This window comes from Equus caballus, chromosome 14 (genome assembly GCF_041296265.1).
Source record: "Equus caballus isolate H_3958 breed thoroughbred chromosome 14, TB-T2T, whole genome shotgun sequence".
Taxonomy (NCBI): domain Eukaryota; kingdom Metazoa; phylum Chordata; class Mammalia; order Perissodactyla; family Equidae; genus Equus; species Equus caballus.
In genome coordinates, this window is record NC_091697.1 from 27,430,228 (window position 1) to 27,457,312 (window position 27,085).

The 27,085-nt window shown below is 45.1% G+C and overlaps 1 protein-coding gene across 1 annotated transcript in view; it reads left to right on the plus strand.

Annotated features, from left to right (window-relative positions):
• Nucleotides 1-27,085, plus strand: part of SLIT3 (slit guidance ligand 3) — a 587,661-nt gene that overhangs the window by 90,934 nt on the left and 469,642 nt on the right. The window contains exon 4 of the mRNA XM_023617271.2: nt 8,979-9,050. Coding sequence (XP_023473039.1) covers nt 8,979-9,050 — 72 coding nt within the window. The remainder of the gene's footprint in view (nt 1-8,978; nt 9,051-27,085) is intronic.

Below are 27,085 nucleotides of genomic sequence, written 5' to 3' on the forward strand. Positions count from 1 at the left end.
AGATGCACAGGCCAAAACCTCTGCATCATCCTTAATTTCTCTTTCTCAAGTCTCACCTCCAATCCAGGACCAAATCCCATCTGTTCTACCTTCAGAATACTTCCATCTAAACACCTCTGCAGCTGCCACACTGGTATGAGGGTAAAGAGAAATCCCAGAGAAGGCAGCAGCATGTGCAAAAACCCTGAGGCAGAAGAATTTGCAAGACTGGAGTACCTCAGAAGAGATGGAGGCATGACTCTTGAGTCTGGGGAGCTGCCTGCCCTTTTGGCCCCATTATGAACTGTGGAGTGAAGAGATCTCTATGGGGATCTGAGCTTTGGCCGCTGCCAAGTGGTCTGACTGTATGGAATGGATCTGGTCAGCCCTGAGGGGTGTACATTGACTCTGTAAAGTTGCATGCACGTTATGTCTGTAATGCATGTTACATGTGTGTGTCTATGCATTCACATGCATATATAATGTGTTTTCTCCCACCCCAGACATGTTTTCCTGGAGTCTGAACCCTCAGTGTAACTAATGTGGTTCCATGTGCAATCTACTGGGGGATCCCCAGAAACCCTGGATCATGACTTTAGTCCTAGATAAAGTAGCCTGTTGGTCACGGCCCCTGCGGTTCCCTGCAGTGTTCTAGGTGAAAATGACTTAGGCCTTATGGGTTAGCCACCCTGGAACAAGAGGACTCTCAGTGCCCTTTGGCTCGTTCTCTGTGGAGCCAGTGTATATCCTGCTGCCACGGCACAGACAGGACCTTCTTTTCCCCTCCCCCGTCTCTCCTCCTGCAATCAAGGTCTTCTGGAGGCAGGGGTATTTGGGCATATGGCAGCATCTGGGACAGGGGTCAGAGGCAAGGCAGGCTCAGGCCGCTGATGTACTCTGCTTTATCCCTAACAACCGTGTAATTGGAGGAAAATTGGTCCAATGTGAGGTGCAGAAGAGTTCAAAAGGAGTTGTTTGGGGGTCTTTATGCTTGTTTTCTTTTCATGCTGGAGTCCTGGGTTGGATCCCAGCAAGATGAGATCCTAGGCAAGCCCGAGAGCTCTCTAGAACTGTCCCTGTATCTCAGGACAAAGTCACCCGCAAGGGCCGGCAGGGGCTGAGAATTCCCTTGGAGAAGTTCTGAATGCACAGACCCTTTAGTCTGAGAGGGGAGCAAGGACAATTGCTCTTCAGAGACGGCTCAGGATTCCCCTCCTGCCTTGGAAGCAGGGATCTCCTGAGGCCGTCAGAGCCTTCTTCTGAAACCAGAGGGGCGGGATCAATAACTAGGCCTTGGACAGCGAGGCCGAGGGAGCACAAGGCCAGCTTTCTAGTCTGCTGTGATTCCGTTTCTTCAGCTATAAAATGAGCAAATACTCCTTACAACCGGCGTCCCTCCTAGGACTGTTGAGAGGCCTCCTGGTCAAGCGAGCACCAAAGAGTTAAGGAATCAGAATGATGAAGGGATTCAAAGCACAGGTTTTGGTGTCAGAGAGACCTCTGTCCAAACTTCATTCGTCAGCGGTGTGACTTTGGACAAGTTACATAACTCTCTGTGCCTCGGTTTTCTTATAGAAAATAATGATCATGACAATGTCTACTTCAAGAGTCGTTTTAAGGTGAAATGAGGTAATGCATATAAAACACCTCACGTGGCACTTAGCGCATTATAAGTGCCCTATGTTAACAGAAAAAAGGAAAGATGGAAGAAACAACAAGAACAAAGAGATCGTTACTGTTGCTTTGATGCTAAGACAAGATGGTTTTTATGATCGTTCTTACCTGATATCCAAGTCTCCCAGTAGATTTCCCAGCTTCCTTTGCAGTTAGGTTTGCGCCATGTGACTGGTTTTGGTGAATAAACTGAGAGCAGAAGAGATATGAGTCACGACTAGGTTAAGAGCTGCCATGGCTCCTCCCTCCATCTCTTCTCCCGGCACAGTGGTCTTGGAGGCCATACGTTCTCTACAGCATCTTATGGGAGAGCAAGCTCTTTAGGTGTGTGGAATCTGTGTCTACTGTGTTAACCCAGTGAGATTTTTTTAGTTCATTTGTTACTGCTAATAGTCTTGTGACCAATGTCATCTATGAAGGAGAAATATATTTTCTATATTTCTGACCTCCTGGGGCATCTGGGGATGATGATGATGATAATAACAGTGGCTGCCATTATGGAGCCTTCGAGAAACGTCGCAAAGCCCATTGCAGATGTTGAACCATTCAGCTGTCTCAGGTACCTCATGAGGTATAAGTTTGCTGTTACAGAATAATTGTATTCCTAAAATAAACTTTAAGTTATTTTTAAAAGGGGTTTTCTTAAACAACTTCAATGAGAAAAAAACTGCTTAGGGGCAAGAGTTTTAGACTGTGACAACAAAGTTATTTCTCCTACAGAAATGTCAAAAATAAAGGTTTTTAATTGCTATTAGGAAATTTTGAAGTTACAAACTAAAAATAACAGACTTTCAAAACTGGCGTAAGCCAACCTAAATGTCATTGAGCAAAAATGCTGAATTCCATGGAAGGCAAGACTCAGGTCAACTTGCTTCCAAACATCAAAATAAATCGTGGCTTGGTCCAGAAGTGCTGTTAAAAAGAAGCCCCATTATAGCTCAGTGAAACTGCTATCAAAAAATAAAAATAAATTTTTAAAAAAAGGAAATCCCAATGGCAAAGAAGAGCCAGTTACCCGACTAAAGTGGCCATGGGTGTTGAGGCATAAAGGCTTTCTTCCCACACATGGGGACCGTTTCTGATTATGACAGTGGTATAAACCAACAACCATCACAAATCAGGTTCCCTACTGAACTGATCAGGTTACAACCAGTTTGCATTATGAAAATTTGCATAGCAGGAAAAAAGCCTGAATTTGATTTGTTTGACAGGTGAGGAAACAAAGAAAATATGAGGCCATTCTTGGCTATGGCAAGTAACTGTGGAAACAGCCCCAAAGCAGGCTCTCTGCTCTTTTGACTCTGCTCACAGAGTTCCCCTGGTGTGTAGTGACATCTGTACATCTTTGTGGATAATGCTGCCACCTCTGAGCTGGGATTCGAGGTCTCTGCATTTTGGCTCTGCCCTTCTCCTGGAGCCTGCCGTCATCCCTGGGGCTCCCTGCCTGGAGCCCCAGCTCACAGGAAGCCTTGGGCCTCTCCATCCCTCCACTGGGGGAGGTGGGGAGCTTCTGCTCTGAATAACAAAGCTGATTTGGCCCCTGTTTCTTAGATGTGCTGCTGTTTCTGAAAGTACCAGTAGACCTGGAAAGCATCCAGCTGCCTAGGAAAGTGCCTGGGAAGTGGACCCAGTTGATTTCATTACTAAAGCAAACAATCCTGGTGACTTTGGGGAGTTAGCACCCTTTGACTTTTTCCCTCCCTTAGGCCTTAGATAGGCAGCTCTACATTCCACACCTCCCTGAGAAAAGGAAGGGACTGGCAGTGCCTGGTGCTGAGGCCTGCTGCTGACAGACCATACTTCCTTCCTGCCTGGAGGCCTCTCACCCTTTCCTCGCCCAGTGAGGGGAAGCACTCAGCCCCACCCCTTCTAACTTTGCTGGTCAGTGAGGCTGGTGAGTTTGGGAGCTTAGTCTCCAAGAAGTTTCTGGAGGATGCAGACAGACTCAAGCAAGTGGGCTCTCTGGGAGTCTTGTTTACCTCCATACAGGATGGCTCCCTCCTCCTAAGCCAGAAAGGCTATTGACTCTTCAGACTCCCCAAATTGGCCATTCCTGACTTATGATTTATTCCTGAAATTCAACAGGCCCTTTTTGAAGGCCCCTGCGCATGCCTGGGGCTGTGTTGGTGGAAGTTGGGACACCAACCAGCTATTAGACGTATTTCTTACTCTCTAGGACCTTCAGAACATAATGGGAAGGTGAGACCCACTCGTTAGGTAATAAATCAGGACGGTCTATAAAGAAGTGTTAAATTAAACATCATCATTATCCATGATAGTTAAGAGTGCAGGTTTGACATCAGGTGTCTGTGTTCAAATCCCATCACCATTATTTTAGTCAAGTTTGACTTTGGGCAAGTGCCTTAACTTTCCTAGGTGTCTGTTTCCTTATTATAGGGTGACTAAGAGTACTAGCCTCAAAGTGTTTCTGTGGGGAATTAAATGAGATGGTATATGTGAAATGCTTAGGACAGTGCCTGACTCGTGGTCTTAGTCTTATTACTAGCTACTGCTTAGTTGTTGTCCATACATATTTGAGAGACTCCAGTGGTATAGAAATCTGAAATCTAAACACACCACCTCCTGCATGGTGGTCCTCCCTTCAAAAGCGATTGGTAATTTTCACTGATCAGTTACCCAAGTGCGAGCCCCGGGGGTCACCTTTAAGACCTTTGGTCCCATAACTCCATCAACCGTCATCTGTATTCAATCACAAAGCCCTATTGATTGTATATCTATGTCCTACACTCCAGTCCTACACTCTCATCCTTAACCAGGTCCTCACACAACCACACTGATTATTCCAGAGTCCTGGTCTTAGTCAAGAGCTTAGTGGTCTCTTTGATTCCAATTTTACCCTCTTCCAAACTAGGTTTACTGCCATTCAAGAGAACTTTCTAAAATCCAAATCAGATTATTATTCCCTTGCTCACACCCTTTCTGTGGCTCCCTATGACTCTCTGTAAACAGCCAAGCCCAAATCCTTTATCATGACCCATAAGGGCCCTTGTGATATGACTGCTGCCCAGCTCTGCAGCTTCATTGCTTGTGTTTCTCCAGTCACCTCCATATTCTGGCAATGCAGGCCTGCTCCCCAAATGCTCCTTGGTCTCCTTCCCTCCATGACCATGCACATACTGCTCTCAAACTCTAGAACCTTTGTCCGTGTCTCCTGAAGAGTCACAATCATGCTTCAAAAGTAAGCTCCAAACTACTTTCTTTGAGAAGCCTTCCTGTACCCAGGTCTGTACTGCCACAATGCCTTTGCTTATAAGATCACAGTGCAACTTTTTATTTTCATGTCTGTCTCCTCCACTAACATCTGACATTCTTATTCATCTGCATTTTATTCATGCAGATGCAGGAAGAGACTGCAACCTATTCATCTTTGTACCTTCATATTGAAAAATGACTGCAGAGATGGGTGGATGGATGGACGGATGAATGGATGGATAGATAGTGGTTGGATGCATGGATAAATTAATGGTTGGATGGTTGAATAGATAGGTAAATGAGTGAAATGAGTGAATTCAACAAATGAATGGCAAAAACTTCTAATTAGATCTGAAACCCTGCTACCTCCAGGAAGGCCATCAGCAGTAGCACAAAGACAAGGCTTTGTTTCTTGGAGCTTCACAGTTCAGGCTGAAAAGCAGTATGACTTTGCAACTAGCAGCCAGTGGGTTTTTTACTTTGATGCTCTGCATTGTTCCTGGAGGAAAGCTGAGGAGTGTTGATCTTAGAGGGAAAGGGGACACCCAGCTAGGGTTTACCACATCATTGATCTGGCTTGTGGCCTGTTTGCTGACCTTGGGTCTATCCTCATATGGATTCCATTCAGTCCTTTTCTCCATCCAGGCATCACTGATTTGTTTCCAGCTTGAACTACGGCAGATTTCTAACCCTGGGCCCTGGGTGACGGAGCAACAGATGGCATGAGTGATGGAGGACACCATGGCCATAGTCACTGTCTGCAGCCCAGTGCTTACCTGTCCCTCCATATACGGACACATTTCATACTGTTCCTGTTCCTGTTCAGGACTTGGGTTTGTACAAGCCACATGAGAAGTGCACCTTATACAGCTTGGAGCCTTCATCAGCTCTTCAAGGAAAACCTTTCAGACTGGCTTGCTTCACTGTGTAAACATGAATAAATCCTGGAATAAATTGCAAATGAAATGGAGTATCAAGCTCCTTGTAATAGGGAGAACCAGCATGTGGCCCGCCCAAGCCAAAGTAGAAAGACCCTGAAGCTTTTGGGAGAAGATCCCAGCCCAGCCACCATGGAATCCTCATTCAGGGTTAATGAAACAGCAGGCAGAGCACAATTGGCTAAATTTGGTTGTGTTTTTATTTTCATCCAGCCACAAATACCGGCAAAGAGCTGAAAGCGATTCCTTCTCTTCCTGGAGCCTCGGAGCCAAGCTGGTTTTATTTTTAGCTTCAATTCTGGTTTTAGGCTTTTAGCATGCTAAACACCCTACCCACTGCAGGCAGCGGTGGGCCAGAGTTTAGGATTTTGGCCTAGACTGGAGTATTGGTTGTCTGAGTATAACTCTCACCAGGCTTTGTGCAGCTGTGACAATAGAGGGTGGTTCCAGACAGACTCACATAGAGACCCAATTCTGGCCTTAGGGACCTCCAAGACAGTCCTTTTCAGGGAGGGAAATGGATTCAGGGTGATGGTTGTCTAGGTAGGGGTGGAGGAGGTGGGAACCCTGGATGAGAGGAAGCAGAGAAAAAAAGAAGAAAGGGAAAGGGGAAGGGAGCTTTCATTTATTGCAAGGCTTCCAGTAATTAGCGGTTCAGAACCAGGGCTCTGAAGGCAGACGGCCTGGTTCAAATCCTGCCTCTATCTCTTCCTAATGCTGCGGCCTTGCAGAATGTGCCCAACCTCTCCAGGCTTCAGTGTCCTTATTGATGAGATGCAGATAGTGACACCTGCCTCCGAGCTCCCCTGTCTGAGATCCTGCCCATCTAGTATGTACACAGTGTCTGACATGGAGTTAGGACTCAACAAATACTATTTTTGTCATCGTCATGCTCTTACTGCAATGCTAGACACTTATGCATAAAGTGTGTCATTAAGAGTAGGGTTATTTTGTAGATGGAAAACTGAGGCTCAGCAGGCTAGGTAATTTCCCCAACATCCAACAGCGAGAGCATGATATAGCCGGACCTGAACTCAGCCCTGGCCAACCCCAAAGTCAAACCACCCCGTCTGCTTGGGACCAGTGCTTCCATGTGATATAGAGGGACTTCTATGATATAGAGGGACTTACCACTGACTGTATGGGAACTGCTCAAGCAACTGGATTCCCCCTAGCCCTCATCTTCCCTGGACTCCCCCCTTTCTTTCCATTTTAGTAACGGGAACACACAAAGGGCAGATACCGAGAGTGATCAGGAGAACACTGGTCAAATTCATGGAAACAGAGGAGAATGGGTGTTGCCAGGGACTGGGGGAGGGGGAATGGGAAGTTATCATTTAATGGGTACAGAGTTTCAGTTTTGCAAGATGAAAAAAGTTCTAGAGATCTATTGCACAACAATATGCTTACCACTCCTGTACACTTAAAAGTGCTTAAGATGGTACATTTTATGGGGATTTTTTTTGCCACAATTAAAAAATAAATAAAACCCAAAAAGATCGCTGGTATGTGAGTCAGGCCACATGGTGGGGCCAAGATTTTGAGCTTATCTTGTCCAGCTTCCCAGCCTTCTCTCTGGCCTCCTTCCAGTCAGGAGTCTCCCCAACGACATCGCTGGGCCACACCTGCCCGCACTCCGCCTGACCCCTTCAGGGCTGAGCAGCACACTTCTGACAGGAGACTTGCTCTGTGAAGTCTTCCGTGCTCCTCTCTCGCATGCTCTGCCCTTTTGACCTCCTGCTAGTCCCCTGTCCCTCTGAAGTTTTTGTCCATCAACCTGGGATGAAAGGGGGAAAGTAGCAAAATCCCACTCTGGGAGTCACGTCTGCCTGGTGCAGAGGGAGTGTGGGCTTTGGGGCCAGAAGCTGGGAAGAAGCTCCCCTTTTCTTTACCTCAGTTTGCTTAGCTCTAAGATGGGATCATACAGTTGTCCCACATAGCCAAACATAGGCTGTTCACTCTAAGTGGAAAACTTCAGCCAGGCTGTAGACTGATCTTTTACTGCGGCAGATTCTGGGGCCTGAGATTCTGAGGATTCTGGAGACAAAAGATTTGGGGATACTGGTTTGGGCATTCACTGACTAGGCTGCAAAAAGATGCTAGGACAGAATGGCATGAGGACAAGCAAGGAACAGGGTCTCCCTCTTGGCCTCACCCTCCCAAGAGAGCAGGCTTCATGGAGACCACAACAGCAGCTCAGTGTCCCTTGGAAATTCAGATGGCCCTCTTTCCTGTGGGCATTAGCATTGACCATTCTCAGGAGAGAGTCTGGCTCTGTTGCCACCATCCCATTGGGCATCCCTACTGGGCTGCTTTACTCCAGCCACACTGCACCCCTACACTGTGGTCCCTGACTCAGGGCTGAGTTCTCCATTAGGCTCAGCGGAGACAGTGCCCAGGGACAACAATACTTTTAGCGGCCTATGAAAATGTTTTTATTTCTTTTAAAATTAGAAGGGAAAAAAATGAGCTTTCAAGTCACAGTAAATGTTATATATAGTGTTAATATATTGTTTTTTTACTGACACAGTTGTAAAATATTCATTTAAATTTTTTAAATTTTTGTAGAGGAAAGTGTCCACAAAGAGAAAAGTGCTGAGGGCCCACGAAAGTCATCACGCAGCCCTGCTCTGGTTCGAAGAGCCAGGCTGGCAGGGTTCCATGTGCTCCCTCAGCCCATGGTGATCTGCCTCGCCCTCTTCTCTGTTCCTATAGCAACTACTGTCTGTCCCTCAGCCTCCACACACACCGGGTAGGATCTGGAATATTCTTTCTAGTATTTTATTTCTTTTTAGGGATACATTTCATATGCCAGTTCCATCATTTGGCAGTAGCTACCTGGTGCACGTGATAAGAAAAGTTGACAAGCCTTGTCTGGGGTCCTCAGGAAAGAATGTTGTGATCAATTAGTGCTATCTGGCCCAGGCTTGTGATGGGAGAGTGGCAGTTAGTATGCCATGTTCTTTCTTATGACTGAGCTTTACCTTATATCCCCAACTTGGCTACAAACTCCACAAGTCAGAACATGCCTTACACATGCGGGGCATCCCACATTGAAAGATCTAGAAAGTCTCTTAATATCTCTTGATTGATAGATTGAAGCCATGTCTGTGGATACACTTGATGTAATTTACTGCCCCCTTGATGTCCTTTTATTCTTTTTTTCATCTTTAGGCGCCTGAACAAGAATAAGCTCCAAGTCCTTCCAGAACTGCTTTTCCAGAGCACACCGAAGCTCACCAGACTGTGAGTAGAGTTGAATTGTATTCTCTGCCTGGTGTCTTGCCTGGCCTTTGTGATGTGGAGAACATGGTAGCCTTGGTGGTGTGGAGAATATGGTGGCGTTGGTGGTGTGGAGAACGTGGTGGCCTTAGTGTGTGGAGAACGTGGTGGCCTTAGTGTATGGAGAATGTGGTGGCCTTGGTGGTGTGGAGAACATGGTGGCCTTGATGTGTGGAGAACATGGTGACCTTAGTGTGTGGAGAACATGGTGGCCTTAGTGTGTGGAGCCCCGTGCTGTGCGGAGCTTGGCAGTAAGGCCATGCTCATGGAGACTTGGAGCAGGGCTTCAACGTGCTGTGCCCCACAGCCCACGCCAGGCTTGATTTTCTTGCTCCCCTCCTTCAGAGATCAGCGGCTTAAGTGGCCAGTGAGGGCTAGTGACTCGTGGTAGTGGGTCACTCCTTTGCAAGGAGGGAAGAAGCTCTTCAATTTAACTTGGGTCTGACCTTACCTCAGGGGAGTGCCCTGAGGGTGGGATTTGAGGTGAGTTTGTCCACAGGAGACTACCAGTGGTCTCAGATGGCAGTGGACTGGACTGAACGTTTCGACCTCACCACCTGGCTGGCTAGAACAATTCCCGTCCTTTGCCTGCTCCCTACCCCTGCCAGCCTGGAACCCTGGATGTGGAGGTCTATGATTTTGTTGGAAAAGGAAGAAAACACCTTGAGTTTTGCTTTATCTTCTGGAATGGTCCCGGATATTATGAGGTGGGAAGAGTTGGAGAAGCCTCTGTGCATTTATTCACCGTTAGAGTTTGGAAGCTGGGAGCTGGAGATGCACGTCAGCACGGAGATTGTGATTCACGTATTGTGGGCATAAGGCAGGTGCTAATTATTGACAGTGAGCAGCTCCATGATTCGAACCTAAAAGTCCCCCTGGCAGTGACTAGTGTACCTGATGGAGTGAACTGGGTTGCCCAAGGCTTGACTTTCTGAATGGAGTGGTGCAGTGTCTGGCTGCTTAGCAGTCTGGCAGCGAGATTTATAGCCTGGCTGGGAAAACTCTGACACTACTGGGGAGGCTCCAAAGTTGTGGCCACCATTCTCCTTTCCAATGGCTGTGTTTAATACCCACTTATGTAGTCAAACAATGCATGTAGGCTCCAGGATAAATTGGGAAATACAAAACACATGTCAGCGTGTGCACTTAAGAACGAGTTCTGAATTAGGAATCTATATCTCTGTCTATCAGTACACGCACAGAAACTATATACATAAATGTATTTTAAAGGGTGCTTTGTTAGAACAAGAACAGGCAAAGATTGGCTGGTGTTTCAGTGATACAGCAGCCTTGCTTGCCTTCTCTAGGACACACCTGTACTTTGTCAAGGTCTCCTCTTGCTGTGTACTCCATTTCTCCTGCTCAGTCCACCTGGCTGACTTTGCTAACTGTGGGAAAGAATGTTCGCTGCTTTCCACCCTTCCACTCTGAATCTGCCCTGTTGGGCGTAAGGGTGGATAAAGTGCAAGTTCAGCAGCCTGCGTGTCTAGCAGAGCTGGATAAGCAACACCAATGGGCATACAGGGAAACTAGCTGGTTTTTTTAACTTCCTCTTTCCTCTATAGTTCTTTCCCTAAATGCTCACCTAAGAGCTGTCTCTCCATCCAGCACCACGTTGTGCCTTTTCAACCTGCTTCTAACTAATAACGCGGACTGTGTGCTCTTCCTCTGGAATCAGGCAAACAGAAGGTGCGTGTCGGGCTGGAGCTTCCGGGCAGCTTTGAAGCGGGTGGGAGTAAATGTTTGAGTTGCTCCAGGATGTCAGGTGGGCTGGTTCTCACTCATGAAAGGTGGCCTTGCAGCTGCTTCGCACAGCTGTTGCATGATGCCCACTTGTGTGGGGCTGGTCTTGATCTGGGCGGAGGGGGAATTTCAGGCAGTGATAACTGGTCTCTGAGATGCTGGGCGCCAGGCCTAGGCAGGCAGCATGGGAATACGGGAAACCCCAGGGTAGTGTCCTGACTGCCACTTTCTAACTGAGAGAGGTTGGGATAGTCACTTTCCTTCTGCACCTAAACATCGTCATCAGTAAAAAGGAGACACCCGCTTCTCCCCTCTACCTACTCCACTGAGGAGCTCTGAGTATCCGATGAGATAATAGTGAGTGTGTGTTTTCTAGGGTTTAAACTACTGTGTGAGTGTAATCATTGAAATAACTATTGTTACTCCTGCAATTCCCATCTTCACAACCTCCATTTCTGATGTCCTTTCTCTGAGAGGCATGAAGAAACCAGGAGTTGCTGTGAGCACTGAGATAAATTACACGGAGCTTTTGCTTCAAGCCAGAGAGCTCAGCTGGGAAGACAGGGACGATGTTTGACTCATCATGCTGTTCATCCCGCTCCAGGTCCCTGGCCAGGCACAGAGTGTGGCACAAATGGGCACTCGTGAATGGGTGCATGAATCCATGAATGATATGGGCCAAAGGATATAGATGGGACTCCCAAGGAGCTTTGGTTCTTTTATCTACCATTCATTCATTCACTCACTCATTCATTCATTTATTCAATAAGCTTTTCCAAGTGCTTGGTCTAGCCTGGCCTCTGTGCTGGGTGTCGAGCTGCAGACGTGAAGGATGTCCAGTTCTCGTGTGCCCCATCATGACACATTTGGAATGGCTGCCAAAAAGCTGAGAGCTAAATATAATTTTTTTTCATTGAAGCAACTATATTAAGCCAGGTTTGGGTTATAATCAGCAATCCCTTTTTCTCTCTAGGCTTGATCTTTGATTTTTCTTAATGGCCCTATTGCATCTTTGTCTTATTTTGTCAGCCTCTGCAGGGCCTCTTTGGAAGGAAGCAGGGTACAAATTAGAAATCAATAAATGTGCAATCATGAGTGTGTATACTTATGCCACTGGCTCTGTTTTAAAAGAGCACTGAATCTCAATAGACGCAGTGAGCCATTTTCTAGGGAATGCTAAATTGAATCCTGTGTGGCCGTCTACCCTGTAGTATGCCGTGCAGAATAAGGAGCAATTCTGGACACACCTTTTCTTACTAGATAATAGACAAAAACTGCTTAATGCTCAATGTTTATCCAGAAAAATACCTTTTGGAAAGGCTATGAATGCGTAGTAAGACATGTTTCTAGTAGTGATAGGAAAGGGAAATACTATTTCTTCAGAACCTATGTTATTATAATACTACTACCAAGTGGTAAGTGGCAGAAATGCGACTAAAATTGGTTTAACCCAAAGAGGAAATATATTAGTTTTATGCCTGAGAAATCCAGTGATAGTTATGGATGGCTTTAGGAACAGCTGGATCCAGGGGCTTGGTGATGTCACTGGGACTTCATCTTGCTCCCTCCATCCCTTGGAATAGTGCATATGATGACAGACAGAAGCAGAAGACTCAGAGGGTGCTAATATGGCAACCCGGGAGAAAAAGGTTTCCTCATCAACAGGCCTGCAGAAAAGAACTGAGGGTAGGGTCAACTGCTTAGCTTGGTCATACATCCATGTCTGATGAATCACTGTTGCCAGTGAGATGGTGTCCTGTGATTGATCAAGTTTGGGTCATGTGTTCATCACAGTTGTTTGGGGATGAGGGTGTGTAGGGTCTGGGAATGGGTTTCTCGAAGGAAAGAATAATTCTGTTATCAGAAGACAGAGGAAGACATGCTGAACTTGAGAACAACACCTGTCTGCAAGTTTATTGAGCATCTACTCTATGCAGTTCCACGTGCTTTAATTGAGTGCTTTGGATCCGTAGGATAACATCAAGATGATAATGGCAAACATATTGCCAGGTGCTATGAGCACTTTATGTTTATAGATGGTCCCTGACTTATGATGGTTCGACTTACGATTTTGTGATGGTGTGAAAGCCATACACATGCCCTAGAAACCGCACTTCAGGTTTTGAATTTTGATTTTTTCCTGTACTAGCGATAGGAGGTATGATACTCTCCCGTGATGCTGGGCAGTGGCAGTGAGCTGCAGTTCCCAGTCAACCGTACAACCCGGAGGGTAAATAACTCATACACTTACATCCATTCTGTGCCCAGACAGCCATTCTGTCTGTCGCTGTCAGTATAGTCTTCAATAAATTACATTAGATAGTCAACACTTCATTATAAAATAGGCTTTGTGTTAGATGATTTTGCCCAACTGTAGGCTAATGAAAGTGTTGTAAGCATGTTTAAGGGAGGCTCGGCTGAGCTATGATGTTCAGTAGATTAGGTGTATTAAATGCATTTTTAATTTATGATCTTTTCAACTTATGATGGGTTTATTGGGATGTAACCCCATCATAAGTCAAAGAAGATCTGTAACTCGTTTGATACTCCTAACAACTCTATGGGGTAGGTACTATGATTATTACTATTCTATAGATGGGAAACTGAGGCTCAAAGAGGTTAAGGAACTTGCCTAATATCATCCAATTGCTTAGTGACAGAACCAGGAATCAAATTTGGGTAGTTTGACTGCAGACTCTGTGCTTTTTCGTGCTATACTCAGCTCCCTGCCTCAATACTCCCATTTTATAGATGAGGAAACTAAAGCTCAGAGTTTAAATAGCTTGCCCATATATCCCACATTTCTAAGCAGCACTACACTGGGCACTTTGCCTCAATGCTCAGACTTAACCTTCACCCCAGTCCTGTAAAGAGAATCATTATGAAATCTACTTCTAAGGCTCAGAAGTGTCATCTAACTTATCCATAGTTGTGTAACCAAGATACAGTGGAACTGGGATTTGCATGCATGTCTGTCGCTGCAAAGTACTTCAGTTTCCTGTCGGGCCGCACTGCATGCTAACTATTGTGGAGAGCTGAAGTTACTCTAAAAAAGATTGATGATGGGGCTGTCATATATTTAAGTGCTTCTATCAGGCCTTGGCTGTACCCGACCCCCTCAGGTCAAGCACTGTCTGATTCGTTTATTCATGTGTATATTTGTGGTGTATCTACCTCTTCCTCTGTTCTCAAGCACATAGATTGCTCATAGAATCTGAGAGCTTGGAAGTGCCCTGAGGTTTAGGTAATATCACTGTGGTCTGTAAAATGCTCCAGAAGGTCTCTGTCATGCCTTGGCCATCAATAAATATTAGCTTGCTCCCATACTGATGTAGATCATAAGGTTCTCAAGTGTCAGGACTGTGCTTCTGCTCTTTCTAGGTTCCCTGCCACTCCTGACCCAGAGCTGAGCGTGCGAGATGGCAGTAAAGTGAAAGGGTTAAGGGGCTGCAGTTACATGCTGTGAGACCGTGGGCAAGATATTTAACCTCTCTGGGTCTCAGGTTCTTCATCAGTAAAATAGACGATAATAGAACCCACTTCTCTATGTTGTTGTGAGGATAAATGGAAATACCCATGGACAACCTTTAGCCTTGAATATAGCACGTAGCAAGTGCTCAGTGAAACCTGGCTGTGATTAACTTTTGCTAGCTGACTGATGGTACATATACTGGGGCTTTGTCATCTGTGGTGTAAACATTTCAGCACCTGGCAAAGAATTCAGGCTCCAAAATAGATGAGGGTTGAGGGAGTGCTGCACCTGGAGTGGGAAGATCCTGGTCCTCGCACTGGCTCTGCCATCCACAAGCTGTGGGGCCTTAGACATATTACTTTGCCTCTCTGGGTCTCAGTTGTCTCATCTAGAGAGGATAGGATGGAGCACAGTCTGTTACATGGTCGGTAGGCTATTAATTTCTCAATTTCTCCTTTTTTGTGTCCCCTTCCAGCTTTCTCTTTCATGTACACATGGGAGAGGGAGAGAGTGAAGGATTTCTGGTTATTTGGAGGTTAAGTGGTTAACATTGCCAGAAATTCCTTAGAAGAAGCAGAAGACAAAGTGAAAACAGTAATTAAAAGCCCTGTACATTTCACTGGATTAGAGAACTTTGAAAGGGACGAGCAACACAATGGTTCACAACTGTTATTTAAGAGTTTGAGTTTGTGCTGTGAGATGAACAGATCACCATGATCATTTTGGCCCGCCTCTCCTGGACCCAGGTCCAAAGTGTCCGTTGAATACTGGGGAGTGGTTGAAAACCTGTAGCTGAATAAGCCATTGTGCTAGGAGCAGGACAGAGACCTCCAATTATTTCCCACTCAATTCTGCGAGGTATTTGACAACTTTAAAGAAATGCCACTGGGGTTAAATCTGCTGTCACTCACTGGGTCAGTGGAGTTGCAAGAGACTTGGGAAGTTAATCCCCAGGCAGCTGAAAACAATATGAAATGTGGCCAGCCAATGTAGCCCCAAGTCACGGGAGCCGTTATCATGGCGGAGCAGCATCCCGCCCTAAGAGATAAAGGCTGTGAGACCTCAGTTTCCAGGGAACTTACTTCCAATGAACGAGCCCTCTTCTCAACTCTCACGTCTGCTAGCTTGTACCTCTCCTTCCTATTTACCGTTTTCTGCTCTTATCACAGCCATGTGAATACATGCCCTATGTCCCCCAAAAAACAGAAGCTGCGTTCAGCAAGATGATCGAATGTCTCTTTGATGCAGCCTGATATTAGAGCCAAAAACAGGAACTTTGGAACCACACAGACCTGGGTTTGGATCCTGCACTCTGCTGACCCTGGGCAGGTGTCCATTTTCTCAATCTCAGGTTGGTCAGCTATACAACAGGGACGGTAATCATGGTTCCTGTCTTAATCTGTTCAGGCTGCCATAAGAAAGTACCTCAGACTGGATGAACAACAGAAAGTTACTCTCTTACAGACTGGAGCCTGGAAGATCAAGGTACTGGCTGAGGCTTAGCTCCTTGTCTTGCATATGGTGGTCTTCTTGCCACCTCTTCACATGGTTCACGCTCACCCCTGGTGTTTCTCCCTCTTTTTATAAGGACACCAGTTATATTAGCTTAAGGCCCTACCCTAATGGCCGCATTTTAGCTTAATCTAAACCTCTTTCCAGACCTGATCTCCAAATAAGGTTACATTGTGAGGTACTGAGGTGAGGACTTCACCTAGGAGTTTCTGAGGGCACTTGTCAGCCTTTAATAGTTCCCGTGTGCGTAGTGCATATTTGCTATGGATCTGGTGCTCTGAAAACGGCTTTACATATGTTTGCTCACTCAGTCTCAGGTTTAGGAGGTTAGATACTAGAGTAGCCCCACTTTAGAGGGAAAGAAACAGACTCCTAGAGACTGAGATAGTTTGCCTGAGGTCACAGAGCCAGTAACCGGCAGAACCACAATTCAGACCCAAGCTTGGCTGACTCCAGAGGCCACATTCCTAACTACAATTTCTCTGCTATAGTTGTGAGAAGTTAGTAACTGGGTAAAGTACCCAGCACCTAGTAGAAGCTCAGTTAGTGCTGGTTTATCTCTTTGAAGAAATAAATAAATAAATAAATGAGAAATCTCTCAATAAGCCCAGACTTGTTGGATGCCTGGAGCCCTGGAGCCCTAGGTAGTGCCTTCTGCTGTTCACAGGGCCCTCTGCTGCAGCCGCCTCAGTCCTCTGACTCTGCACTAAGCTTTAAAACATAACTACATGCAATATGTATCTCCATAAAACTCTATATTGATGTGGAACTATGCTATAAAGTTGAAAAACCAGTGGAGACAACAAAAGCCGTACTACTGAATTTTCCAGCAGCGTTGTTATCTGATGTGGTGAAATGATAACAGGACGATGGGAAAACCAATTCATCAGGATGGTGGGGGCTTCAGAGACTGCCCACCTGCCTGGAGCTGGATCCCAGAGACCTTCCCGCTGTGCTCGCCAAGCCTTCAGAGGCCAGGGTACAGATGGCGAGACCAGCCTCACCGCTGCAGACGTGGGGTCATTTTTTCCAGGGGTACAGCCACCTAAAGCTCATGGAAAATGTCCTTGCAAACTGGAGCCCCGTTTCCTCTTACTTTTCCATTCTTCCAATCCCGGAACACTGTGGCGAGGCCGGTCTTCTCTTTGCCTTATGGCACGCTTCAGCAACTGCAAGTCTCATCATGTGCTTGAAGACAGGTTTCGCTTTAATCTGCGTGTGGACAGGTAATGGATTACAGTGGGTGCCATGTCGACTCTTAGGGTTTCTATTTTGCATGAGTTGCACTCTCTCTGTAGTGCCTTAAGCCAGAGCCAGGAAAGAAGGCATGGAAGATTTCTTTTCTCCTCTCCTCTGCTGAGGCTTTATCCAGCTGAGCACAGAAGCCTGTCATCTTATCCACAGAGTATATTACAAGGCTAATACTTGAATTGTCTTCTAGACTCATACCATAGAATTTTAGAGCTAGAAATAAAAGTTATCTGGCCAGCATTTCTCAAGATTTACAGTGCACCTGAACACTTGGGAATCTTGTTAAAAGGCAGATTCTAGTTCTGTAGGTCTGGAGTGGGACCTAGGAGTCTGCATTTCTAACAAACTTCCAAGTAATGTCTTGGCTTACAATCTCACTTTACAGAGCAAGGATCTGGGAGACAGTGGTTCTCAAACTTAGCGCATAGAAAAAAAATATCTTGAGGTGCTGGTTGAAATGTGAATTCGCAGGCCCTGTACCCAAGACATCTAGTTCATTAGGTCTAGAATGGACCTGGAGATTTGACTTTGTAAATAGGCACCCTGAATGATTTTGGCATACATCACCCATGGAGCATACTTTGAGGAACCGTGATCTAGCACAGCCCCTGTTATTTTATAGATTTCAGAACAGCAAAGGAACCAAACATCTCTTGAGCACCTACTATGTGCTCGGCACCTTATGTATATACCATCTTTTTCGGTCCTCCTGCAAGGTAGGTATTTTTATGCCCACTACACAGATAATGAAACTGAGGCTTGAGGAGTTTAACAAACTCGATAGGAATAAACCCAGATGTTTCCGACCTCCCAGTTCTATTTTTTACTACCTTATTATGTGCCACCTGTGCTGAAACACACCTTGAAAAAGAGAAAGAAAAAGTAATCATGGATCTCTGAAGCTTTCAAGGTTAAGTATTTTCTATTTTTATGCCTATATGAGTAGACATGAGCACATGCTCATATCTGAGATTTGAGGTATTAAGACTTGAAACATTAAAAGAGAAAAAATATAGACTTAAATGCATGTTTGCAAGTAGCCTTTCTAAATTGCCTACAATTTGTCAAAGTTAGAGTTGGGTTTTACATTTTAAAACTCTTTAGCCCTTTGGGCCAGCAGGAGAATTTTCTAAAGCGATCAGGCAATGCTTGTACTCAGAATGTTCTGCCAGCTTGGAAAGTTAAAAAAAAATTTTTTTAAGAAAGAAAGAAAACCAAGCTGTGACTTTACAATGCTTTGGAATTACAGAATATGCTTGTAATTTTTACAATTCTGCACAGACTTCTTTGCCACATCTGGTTGATATTACTGGCAGGGATATATGGGGAAATAAACCATGGGCTGGAATGTGAAACATCCCACAAAATGAGTTTCTTATAGGTTGCTGCATAAAACATTTTGAGTCTCCCTCTCTTTGGAAGGGTGGCTTAAGTGATTTCATGGATTTAGTATTTTCTTTGGTTCGAAGGCAAAGGTTTTAGCTGATCTACTTGGTCGGGGTTCTGTGATGGTTTTCTGAAGATGTGTGCAAAGGGTTAACCGTTCTAGAGTCATGCCATGGATCAGAGCAAGAAAAGCCATCCTTGAAGGAAGTCAGACCAACTTTTGGTGAAAAACACTGGGCACTGGTGAGGATGGGTGAAATCCTGGGACCAACTGAATTGCTGCAGAAAAAGGAAGAATGTAGGGAGAAAGGGTTATATGTGTAAGAGCCTCAAGAAACCTTCTGAGTCTCCACCCTGGTGGTGCATTAAATAGTTGATGGCGAGGGGAGCAGAGCTCCTCATACATGCAGCATAAAGCCTTCATACATTGGTGTGTTCAGTGCTACTATATATGAAAACAGTGAGTTGGGAAAATGGAAAAATAAAACAAACACCCAGTTGATACCTGGCACTCAGTCAATTTCCTCTTGGGGGACATTCCTGCCAAATTCTCAGGAAGAGAACCGTGTCACCAGGGACAACTAAAATATTTGTTCAGCACCTACTGTGTGTGTGTGTCACTGTGACGTGCTGGTTGTTGGGATGCTGAGGACAGAATGCAGACATATCTAATCTGAGCCCAGAGGGTGTGAGCATGGGCTTCTCGCCACCTGGCTCCTTCTCAGACTTCCTTGGCCGGGACCCACCTGCAGAGTTGGAACCTGTCTGCACAACACCATGTGCTGCTCTCAGCACCCTGTGGCATGTGGTAGAGTGGACCAGCCTCAGCAGGGCTGTGTGGCCATCAAATAAAGACTGTGCTCTTAGTGGCAGCATAGTGCCTCATTGAGAATGAGGACCAGAGGCCAGCCTTCACCTGCTCCCTGGGATCCTGATTCTCCTTATCTGGAGTGAGAAACTGTCAAGGGAATTGAGAATGTCAGGGAAATACCACCTTGTATATAGAAAAATATCAGCCTTTTGAAGTGGGCAGACCCCAAACACACATTCTTCAATTGCCTGAATGATGCAAATGTATTCACATCTAATAATCTTGAAATATTTGTTCTCGAACCACATTCGGCATCAACAGAAACATTTCTGAAGAGCCTAATCATCTCTCATTTTCAACCAGCATTTGGGAATCTCTCCAGGGGACAAATAGTGTTTCAATTTGATGTCCCAAATTCTAGCATAATTTCAAGTCACACACAAAAAAAAGCCTGTAAGTCTGTCTTTCTTCTGCCTTTCCTATGGGCTCAGTATCCTGGATATTGAACATTAATTTCCGTTTGTAAGGTTTGCAGTCCATTTACAAAGTCCTGGAGATTGAAGCTTGTAGTGAAAGTGTTGACACAGTATTAACAACAGCAAAACTATGATAATACAGTACTCTCCAAACCAAATAGAAACAGAGAAGTTTAAGTAAATTTCACACTCTTGCCTGAATGTGGTGTGCTAGGCCTGAGTCTTTGATTCATAGTTTAGAATAATATTTTAATGTTTTATTTATGATGTTTCTTTCTTCCCATCATTCCTTCTTTAATTCTCCTCATCCTGCTTATGGTGATGAAGCCTGTTGGGAAGTCTGGCCTCATCTTGATTGGTGCTGCCTGTTGTAGAGCCAAAAACTCTCCCCATGGTTGGCTAAGTGGAGTATTAAGCTGTTGAACTGATGGTTTGGCCCCTCATTGGCAAGTCTAGGGCTCTGGACTCAAATTTTTCGTCACTGAGTCAGCTTTTGATTGAAATATATGTAGAATCATGCCAACATTTCTCCTAGTGGAGGAAGCATCTTGACTTTCCCAGGTGAAAATGCTCTGACTAAGGGAGAAAACGGCATTTCTAAGAGATTAACCGAGGACTGATCACCTCCATCTCAACTTCATTTAATTTGGGATTTATGAACCTGTAAACTTTGGATCAGGATGCTCAGAGAGACCTAACTTTAATAATTTTTTTAAAAAGAAAATCAGTGGTAGCAATACACAAAGAAATGCTGGATCATCAATTTTATTAATATCTTACTAATTAATTTTATAAATATCATGCCCCTGATCATCTCCTACGTGTGTCTCTATGCCTTCTGTACTGCTCCTCCTTTTTTTTAACAGCACATGCACTTACACATAACATATCACACACATCCACATAAAACCTTCTCTCTGTAGGAGAATCCTAGGCAGATAAATGAAGATCCCTTCCAGGCTGCTGAATCAAAGCACAGATATAATTTCACTTCAGTGCAAGATACTGACTTAAATTAGCTCAAATTATTGAGCAACTCTGTGAGGAGCTATCAGGGGTCAGAAAGGCGACAGTCGTGGTGAAGAGGGAGACACTTTGTCTCCTTGGCTCGTAATTGGTGTTTTTGGTGCATAGAGAGAGTAGTGGGAGATCTGTGGCAGAGACAGTAAATTATTATTGTAAATGTTTTCTAGTCTCCAGAGAGAGCTTCTCGTTTCCCTGGAAGAAATGTGCATGGGTCAGGCTTCTACCCGAGACCTTCGAAGACTTTCATTCCATCATTCCAGTTTACAACACAGAGCAGAGCATTGTCAACCCCCAATTCCCAAGGGCTCAGCTGTTGAACAAAATTATTTTAGGAAATGATTGGTATGGCTTCCATTGCTAATGGTGTTCTCTGCAGATCCTCTTCCCCTGTGCGTGAAGCTTCCTTTATTTAAATGAGAGGGAAAGATGGGAGATCCTTAGGCCTAATGAGGCCGGAAAAGCAGTAGCAGAGAAAGATGGGTTGCCCCGGGAGTACACTACTCGCAATGTTCTCCTCGAGGGGGGAGTCATTGACAGGAGTGGTCAGGAGATTGGGTAGAATTTGTCAGTTCTCTTCACCATACATTTCCAACTCGTCTACCACCTTCTGTCTCTGCTGCCATCACCCTAGTACAAGCCATGATCCTTTCTCGATTAGATAATGGTGGGGACCTCCTCACTAAATCTTCCTGATTCTACTCCTGTTCCCTCATCTTCCATCTTCCATCTAACAGCCACTATGATCGTTTTAAGACAAATCAGATTTCTTCATTCCCCCAATCAAAACTTCCAATGACCTTTACGTTGTCCTAAGAAGAAACCCAAGCTCCCATGTTACAAAATGTGGGCCCTGTCACTCCTCCTAGTGCCATGCTAGGCCACTCTCCACACATCCACCATGGCAGCCTCATAGGCCTTCTTCCTATTGCTCTACCACTCTCTTCTCTTAAATCAGGGCCTTGGCTTTGCTGTTACTTCTGCCTGGAACACGCTAACCCCAGATGTTGGCATGGCCAGGTCCTTCTTGAAACTCAGGTCCTGGCTCAAACATCACTTCCTCAGAAAGCCCTTTCCTGACACCCCTACCCACAGTAGTGCCCCTCCCTTCCCAGTCTTGGTCTATAATATGACCCTGTTTGATTTTCTTCATAGCACTTACTACTACCTGAAATTCTTTTGTTCACTGATTTGTTTGCTTGTTTATTTTCTACTCTTCCATCCCCCAGTAGAACATAAGCTTCTTGAGAGCAGGGATTTTGTCCGTCTTGTTGACTCTATAACTGCCAGCTACTGCATCTAGCACATAGTGGACACTCAATAAATATTCTGTGGATGAGTGGATGAGAGAAGGAACTTGGTCTCTCCAAAATCTTCTTTTTCCTCTCAATATATGGTCAAAGGCACTTTCTGCTCCAAACCAGAGCTCTTTTCTCGTTGCCCTGAAAAATCCCCAAATGACTGTTTAATAGGATGTGTGCATACATGTGCATACACACATACACGTACGCACATACACATGCATGCACATGCACACTCAACAAGCACACATACAAGAGTATATTTCCTTCCTCAGTTTCCAGCCTCTGTTTCACTCTGCAAAACAAAGTAGTTGAGTTTAAAAAGTAGAAGGACCCTGCTTGGGGGTTCTGAGAGGGCCTTCGTTGCATGAACCCCTCCACATACAGGTGGGCCATGCAGCACAGAGGTGAGCTGACCTCAAGGACCAGTGAGGTGGGATTTCATACTCCCACCAAAGAGAGAGACACAGCCCATGCCAGCATCCTCTGCCAGCAGATGTGAGCCCGTGTCCAAGACAGAGGGCTGGGGAGGGAATGTTATTTTTTGATTCTTATTTCAAAGACCTGGGAATAATATTCTGTGATACAATGAAATGAAAAGATTAAACTGTATGTGCTTCATCTCCCGGCCTCATTGATTTTTTTACTTCTAATGAGCATTGAAAGGAATTGTCTAGCTATTGGAAGCCTCAGCTCAGTGAAGGCTTTACAAAAAAGAAGAAGAACTGTGGGGACTCAAACAAAAACCAAACCTTAGTCTGAAAAAAGGAATAGATTACACTAATTTGCTGAATGTTGACCTAAACCTCCAAATTATTTTTTTCTTGATCTGAGATCTAAACCAGAGGTTGTTTGAAAGACATCTGGTGAATTAGTCCAAACCTGAAGTAAACCATATCTTCTAAAATAATTGAACCAGAACCATACTGGAACATCAGAATATTAGTGTTTTCCAAACTAACTAACTCGGAGTCTCTGGCTGGTGTAGCTGCAACACCAACCTACTGTTTGCTCCCCTTCTCCCCCACCCAGCCCCCTGCCCGCGTCGGTCACTTCTCCTTTCTGCAAGCCTAACATCGTTCAGTAATGGGCTGATCCCTCATGCTACACTGTGGATGTGGGCCTTCCAGACTCTTTATGCTCCCAAGACAGTGAGAGATGCAGCTGTTCTGAGCGACTTGACATGATCACCACTTTTAATTTCACATCATGAGGAAAAGAGGAGGTGTGTTTTCACTGAGGCTATATTCATTAGGTGAATGGGGGAAAAGGGAAGACAGAATGGAAGGAAAGGAAGAACACCTGGAATAAGGAAGAGAGAGAGGAAGGAAGAACGACAAAAAGTAAACGTAGGACAGAGGTGGTAAAGATAGAGATACAGTGAAGGGAAAAGGAAAGAACATGAGAATCTTTGGGGGAAAACACATCTCAGGTTTGTTTTTGTCTCTTTCTGCTTCCTCTCAAGGCAGATGGGAGAATGTCCAGTCACACGTGTGCCTCTCCATTCTGTGCCAAGCTCTAGGTAGGCTCTTGTCCCTCCAACAACAAAGTAGCAAGCATCATCTTCCTAAACTGCCAGATCTGAACAGCACCTTCCAGATCTTCTACATCAATGCCCTTGTTTTACAGCTGGAGAAACTGAGGCACTGAGCAGTAGGGGATGCACAGCCCAGCCCTTGGATTCCTGGTCTGGCGTTTATGGGCACAGCCCGAAGATACATTCTTGCCATGGCCATGATTCTTCATTAAGTGACAGGAAGAGAAGCCACAGAAGGATCATTGGCTTACAAGGGCTCAAGGATTGATGCTTCCAGGGGCCAGGCTGGCTGGACCAGCGGTTTATCTTTTAAGAAAAAGGATATTCTTTTTTTTTTCTATTTTATTTTTTATTGAGGTTATGATCGTTTATAACCTTGTGAAATTTCAGGTGTACATTATTATTTGTCAGTCATATTGTAGACACAACACTGCACCCTTTGTGCCCATCCTCCAGCCCCCTTTCCCGTGGTAACCACTAATCTATTCTCTTTGTCCGTGTGTTTGGTTATCTTCCACATGAGTGGAGTCATACAGAGATTGTCTTTCTCTATCTGGCTTATTTTGCTTAACATAATACCCTCAAGGGCCATCCATGTTGTTGTGAATGGGTTGATTTATCCATTTTTATGGCTGAGTAGTATTCCATTATGTGTATACCATATCTTCTTTATCCAATCATCAGTCAGTGGGCACTCAGGTTGCTTCCACGTCTTGACTATTGTGAATAATGCTGCAATGAACATGGGGATGTGTGGGTCTCTTTGAATTGCTGATTTCAAGTTCTTTGGATAGATACCCAGTAGTGGGATAGCCAGGTCATATGGTATTTCTATTTTTAATTTTTTGAGAAATCTCCATACTGTTTTCCACAGTGGCTGCACCAGTTTACATTCCCACCAGCAGAGTATGTGGTTTCCTTTTTCTCCACAACCTCTCCAACATTCATTATTTTTTGTTTTGGTTATTTTAGCCATTCTAATGGGTGTAAGGTGATATCTTAGTGTAGTTTTGATTTGCATTTCCCTGATGATGAGTGATGATGAACATCTTTTCATGTGCCTATTGGCTAAGAAAAAGGATATTCTTTTGAAAGAGGTAATTCTGGTGACGGATCTGCTGCGGAATATAAGGATGAGTGCTGCATACCTATGAAAGGGTTGTTTTAGGTTCTACGGAAGCGTTATGTGGTTATTGTCATGACAGACTTGAGGAAGGGGATTGAAAGGACAAACCTCATATGAGAGCCATTCCGAGGAAAGAATCAACAAAATAAGCAATCAAAAGGAGCAGAGGCCACTCCATGGGGCCTCCATCCTGATGATAGAAGAATGGATGTACTGTCAAAAAGAAGGCAAGAGGAGAAGAAGTCTTCTTGGAGTGGGGTGATGGAGACCTCTTCTCAGAGCCTGCAGCCCGCCCAGGGACAGCAAGCCCTGGCACATCTGAATTTCCACCCTCAGAAGTTGAAAAGCTAAAATCAGCTTGATGTCAGCATCAGCAACATTTTCTTTCCCATCGCCGCTAGTTACTTCTCTAAGGACGCATCCTTTATAAGGAGCCTGTGCATTTAAGTTAAAGGACCCCAGCCTGTTATAAGCCAGCAGCCGCTGAGGAACTGACCAGGTTTTCCTAGTGGGCAGGTGCACTGCATCCAGCCTACCTACCATATATAACCCCTTCACCTGCAGCTAATTAGCCAGACTGGTGTGGAGTCCCAAAGTGCTATGCTAATGATGGCAGCCCTCCCCTCCCAAGAAGTGCTGATTTCCCAGCTCAGCATGAGGGACTTCAATAATATCTCTTTCCAATGATATAATTTGATTCCTCCATGGGAGACTGCTCTGGTCCTAGCTCACTTAGCACTAAATCTCTCGCTAGATACTCTCATTACTTAATCTTTTCAGGTCCCAGACCAGCCCGAGCCTCTTATTTATTTATCTGGGGCCCTGTTTACTTCCCTGTTGTAAATTACTTCTGGCTCCTGGCTGTCTGATCGCTGCAGTGATAGACTAATAGCTCGGAGCTCCCGCATTCGCCTTGTGTGATGAGGCAAATAATACGCTTAACTTATGGGAGAGAAGTGCACCCTCCATTTATTTCAGTGGGGGAAATATTACTCAGGGGAAAGGGCCAAATCATTTACCTAATAGCTGCTGGTGGAAGCTGGTGTAATTATGGACAGAATTATGTGAAACAAATTGCCATGCCCATAAATCTAAACCTCCAGTTTCTCAAAGGGAGAGAAGGAATTTCAGTGGCTAGCATGGGTTCTGCCTCTCCGACAGGTGGGTTTCTGAGAAGGGGCTGGCACAAAGAGGATGTTGGCCTTCTGGTTTGCTTGGCAAGGGGGATGGTCTTCCCTAGCTTCAAACTCTCTAAACATCCAAGGCCAGCATGGGCAAACTATATATAGTCTACAGGCCCATCCAGCCCACTACCACCTGCTATTGTAAATAAAATTTTATTAGAACACAGCCACACCTACTCATTTACATACTGTCTATGGCCCTATCTGTGCTACAGTGGCAGAGTGGCATAGTTGTGACAGAAGACAGTATGGCCCCCACAGCCAAAAATAGTTACAATATGGACCTTTATGGAAAAAGTTTGCCGATCCTTGGTCTACTGGAAGAGGAACCTTCAAACAAATATTTTCTCTAGAGATGGAGAGATTAATTTAGATCACTCCCGTTAACTTTCTTCTTTCAGACAATTCAATCTCATGGCAAGGAAATTCTAAAGGAACTAAGATGGTTATCTTTCACTCTGTAGCGCTTCTGAGTCTATTCATGTGGCTTAGTAGGGATTATGAACCCATTTGATAGAAGGGAAAACTAAGCCTCTAAAAGGTGAAGTGTTTTGCTCAAGGTCAGTCAGTGAGGAAATTGCAGAACTGGGATTCATACCTTGACTGGCTCCAAATTCTGTCTTCTTTCAGCTAAACCTCACTGCTTCCCAAGAAAAAGAAAGGAGAAGGCATTGGCAGTGAGGGAGGATTTATCTAGGCCTTGCCTCTCCCCACGGAGGGCTGCTGAAAGGGGACATGTGAACAGCCGAGTCATAGGAAACATAAAAGCTAGAGGAAGTGGGGGGAACTTGTTCCGTCTGTACTCACTGTGGGGTCGATGGTGGAGCAGACCCAAGAGTACTTTATCATGTTGGGAAACAGTTGTTTGTCAGGCAGCAAGAGAAGACAAGAGAAGAAGCCCAGGGTGATGAAAACCTTATTTCCTGGCCTTCGTTGCCTGTGCAATGCCAATTGCTGGAGATAGAGTGGGGTCCATGTGGCCTTCTTTTGGGGGAGGTGGGTGCCACCAGCTCTGCTGCAGACAGGGTGGAAAGATAGTCTTGGCCCTGACACCCTGGTGGAGCAGTTCTCTAGGCTTTGGGGCAGCCAGGAGCCAAGCTCAGATGCCCTGAACTTCTGCAGTGGGTGTGGGAAAGATGGTGTGTCCACAGGTCTGCTGATGACACCAGTGTGTGGC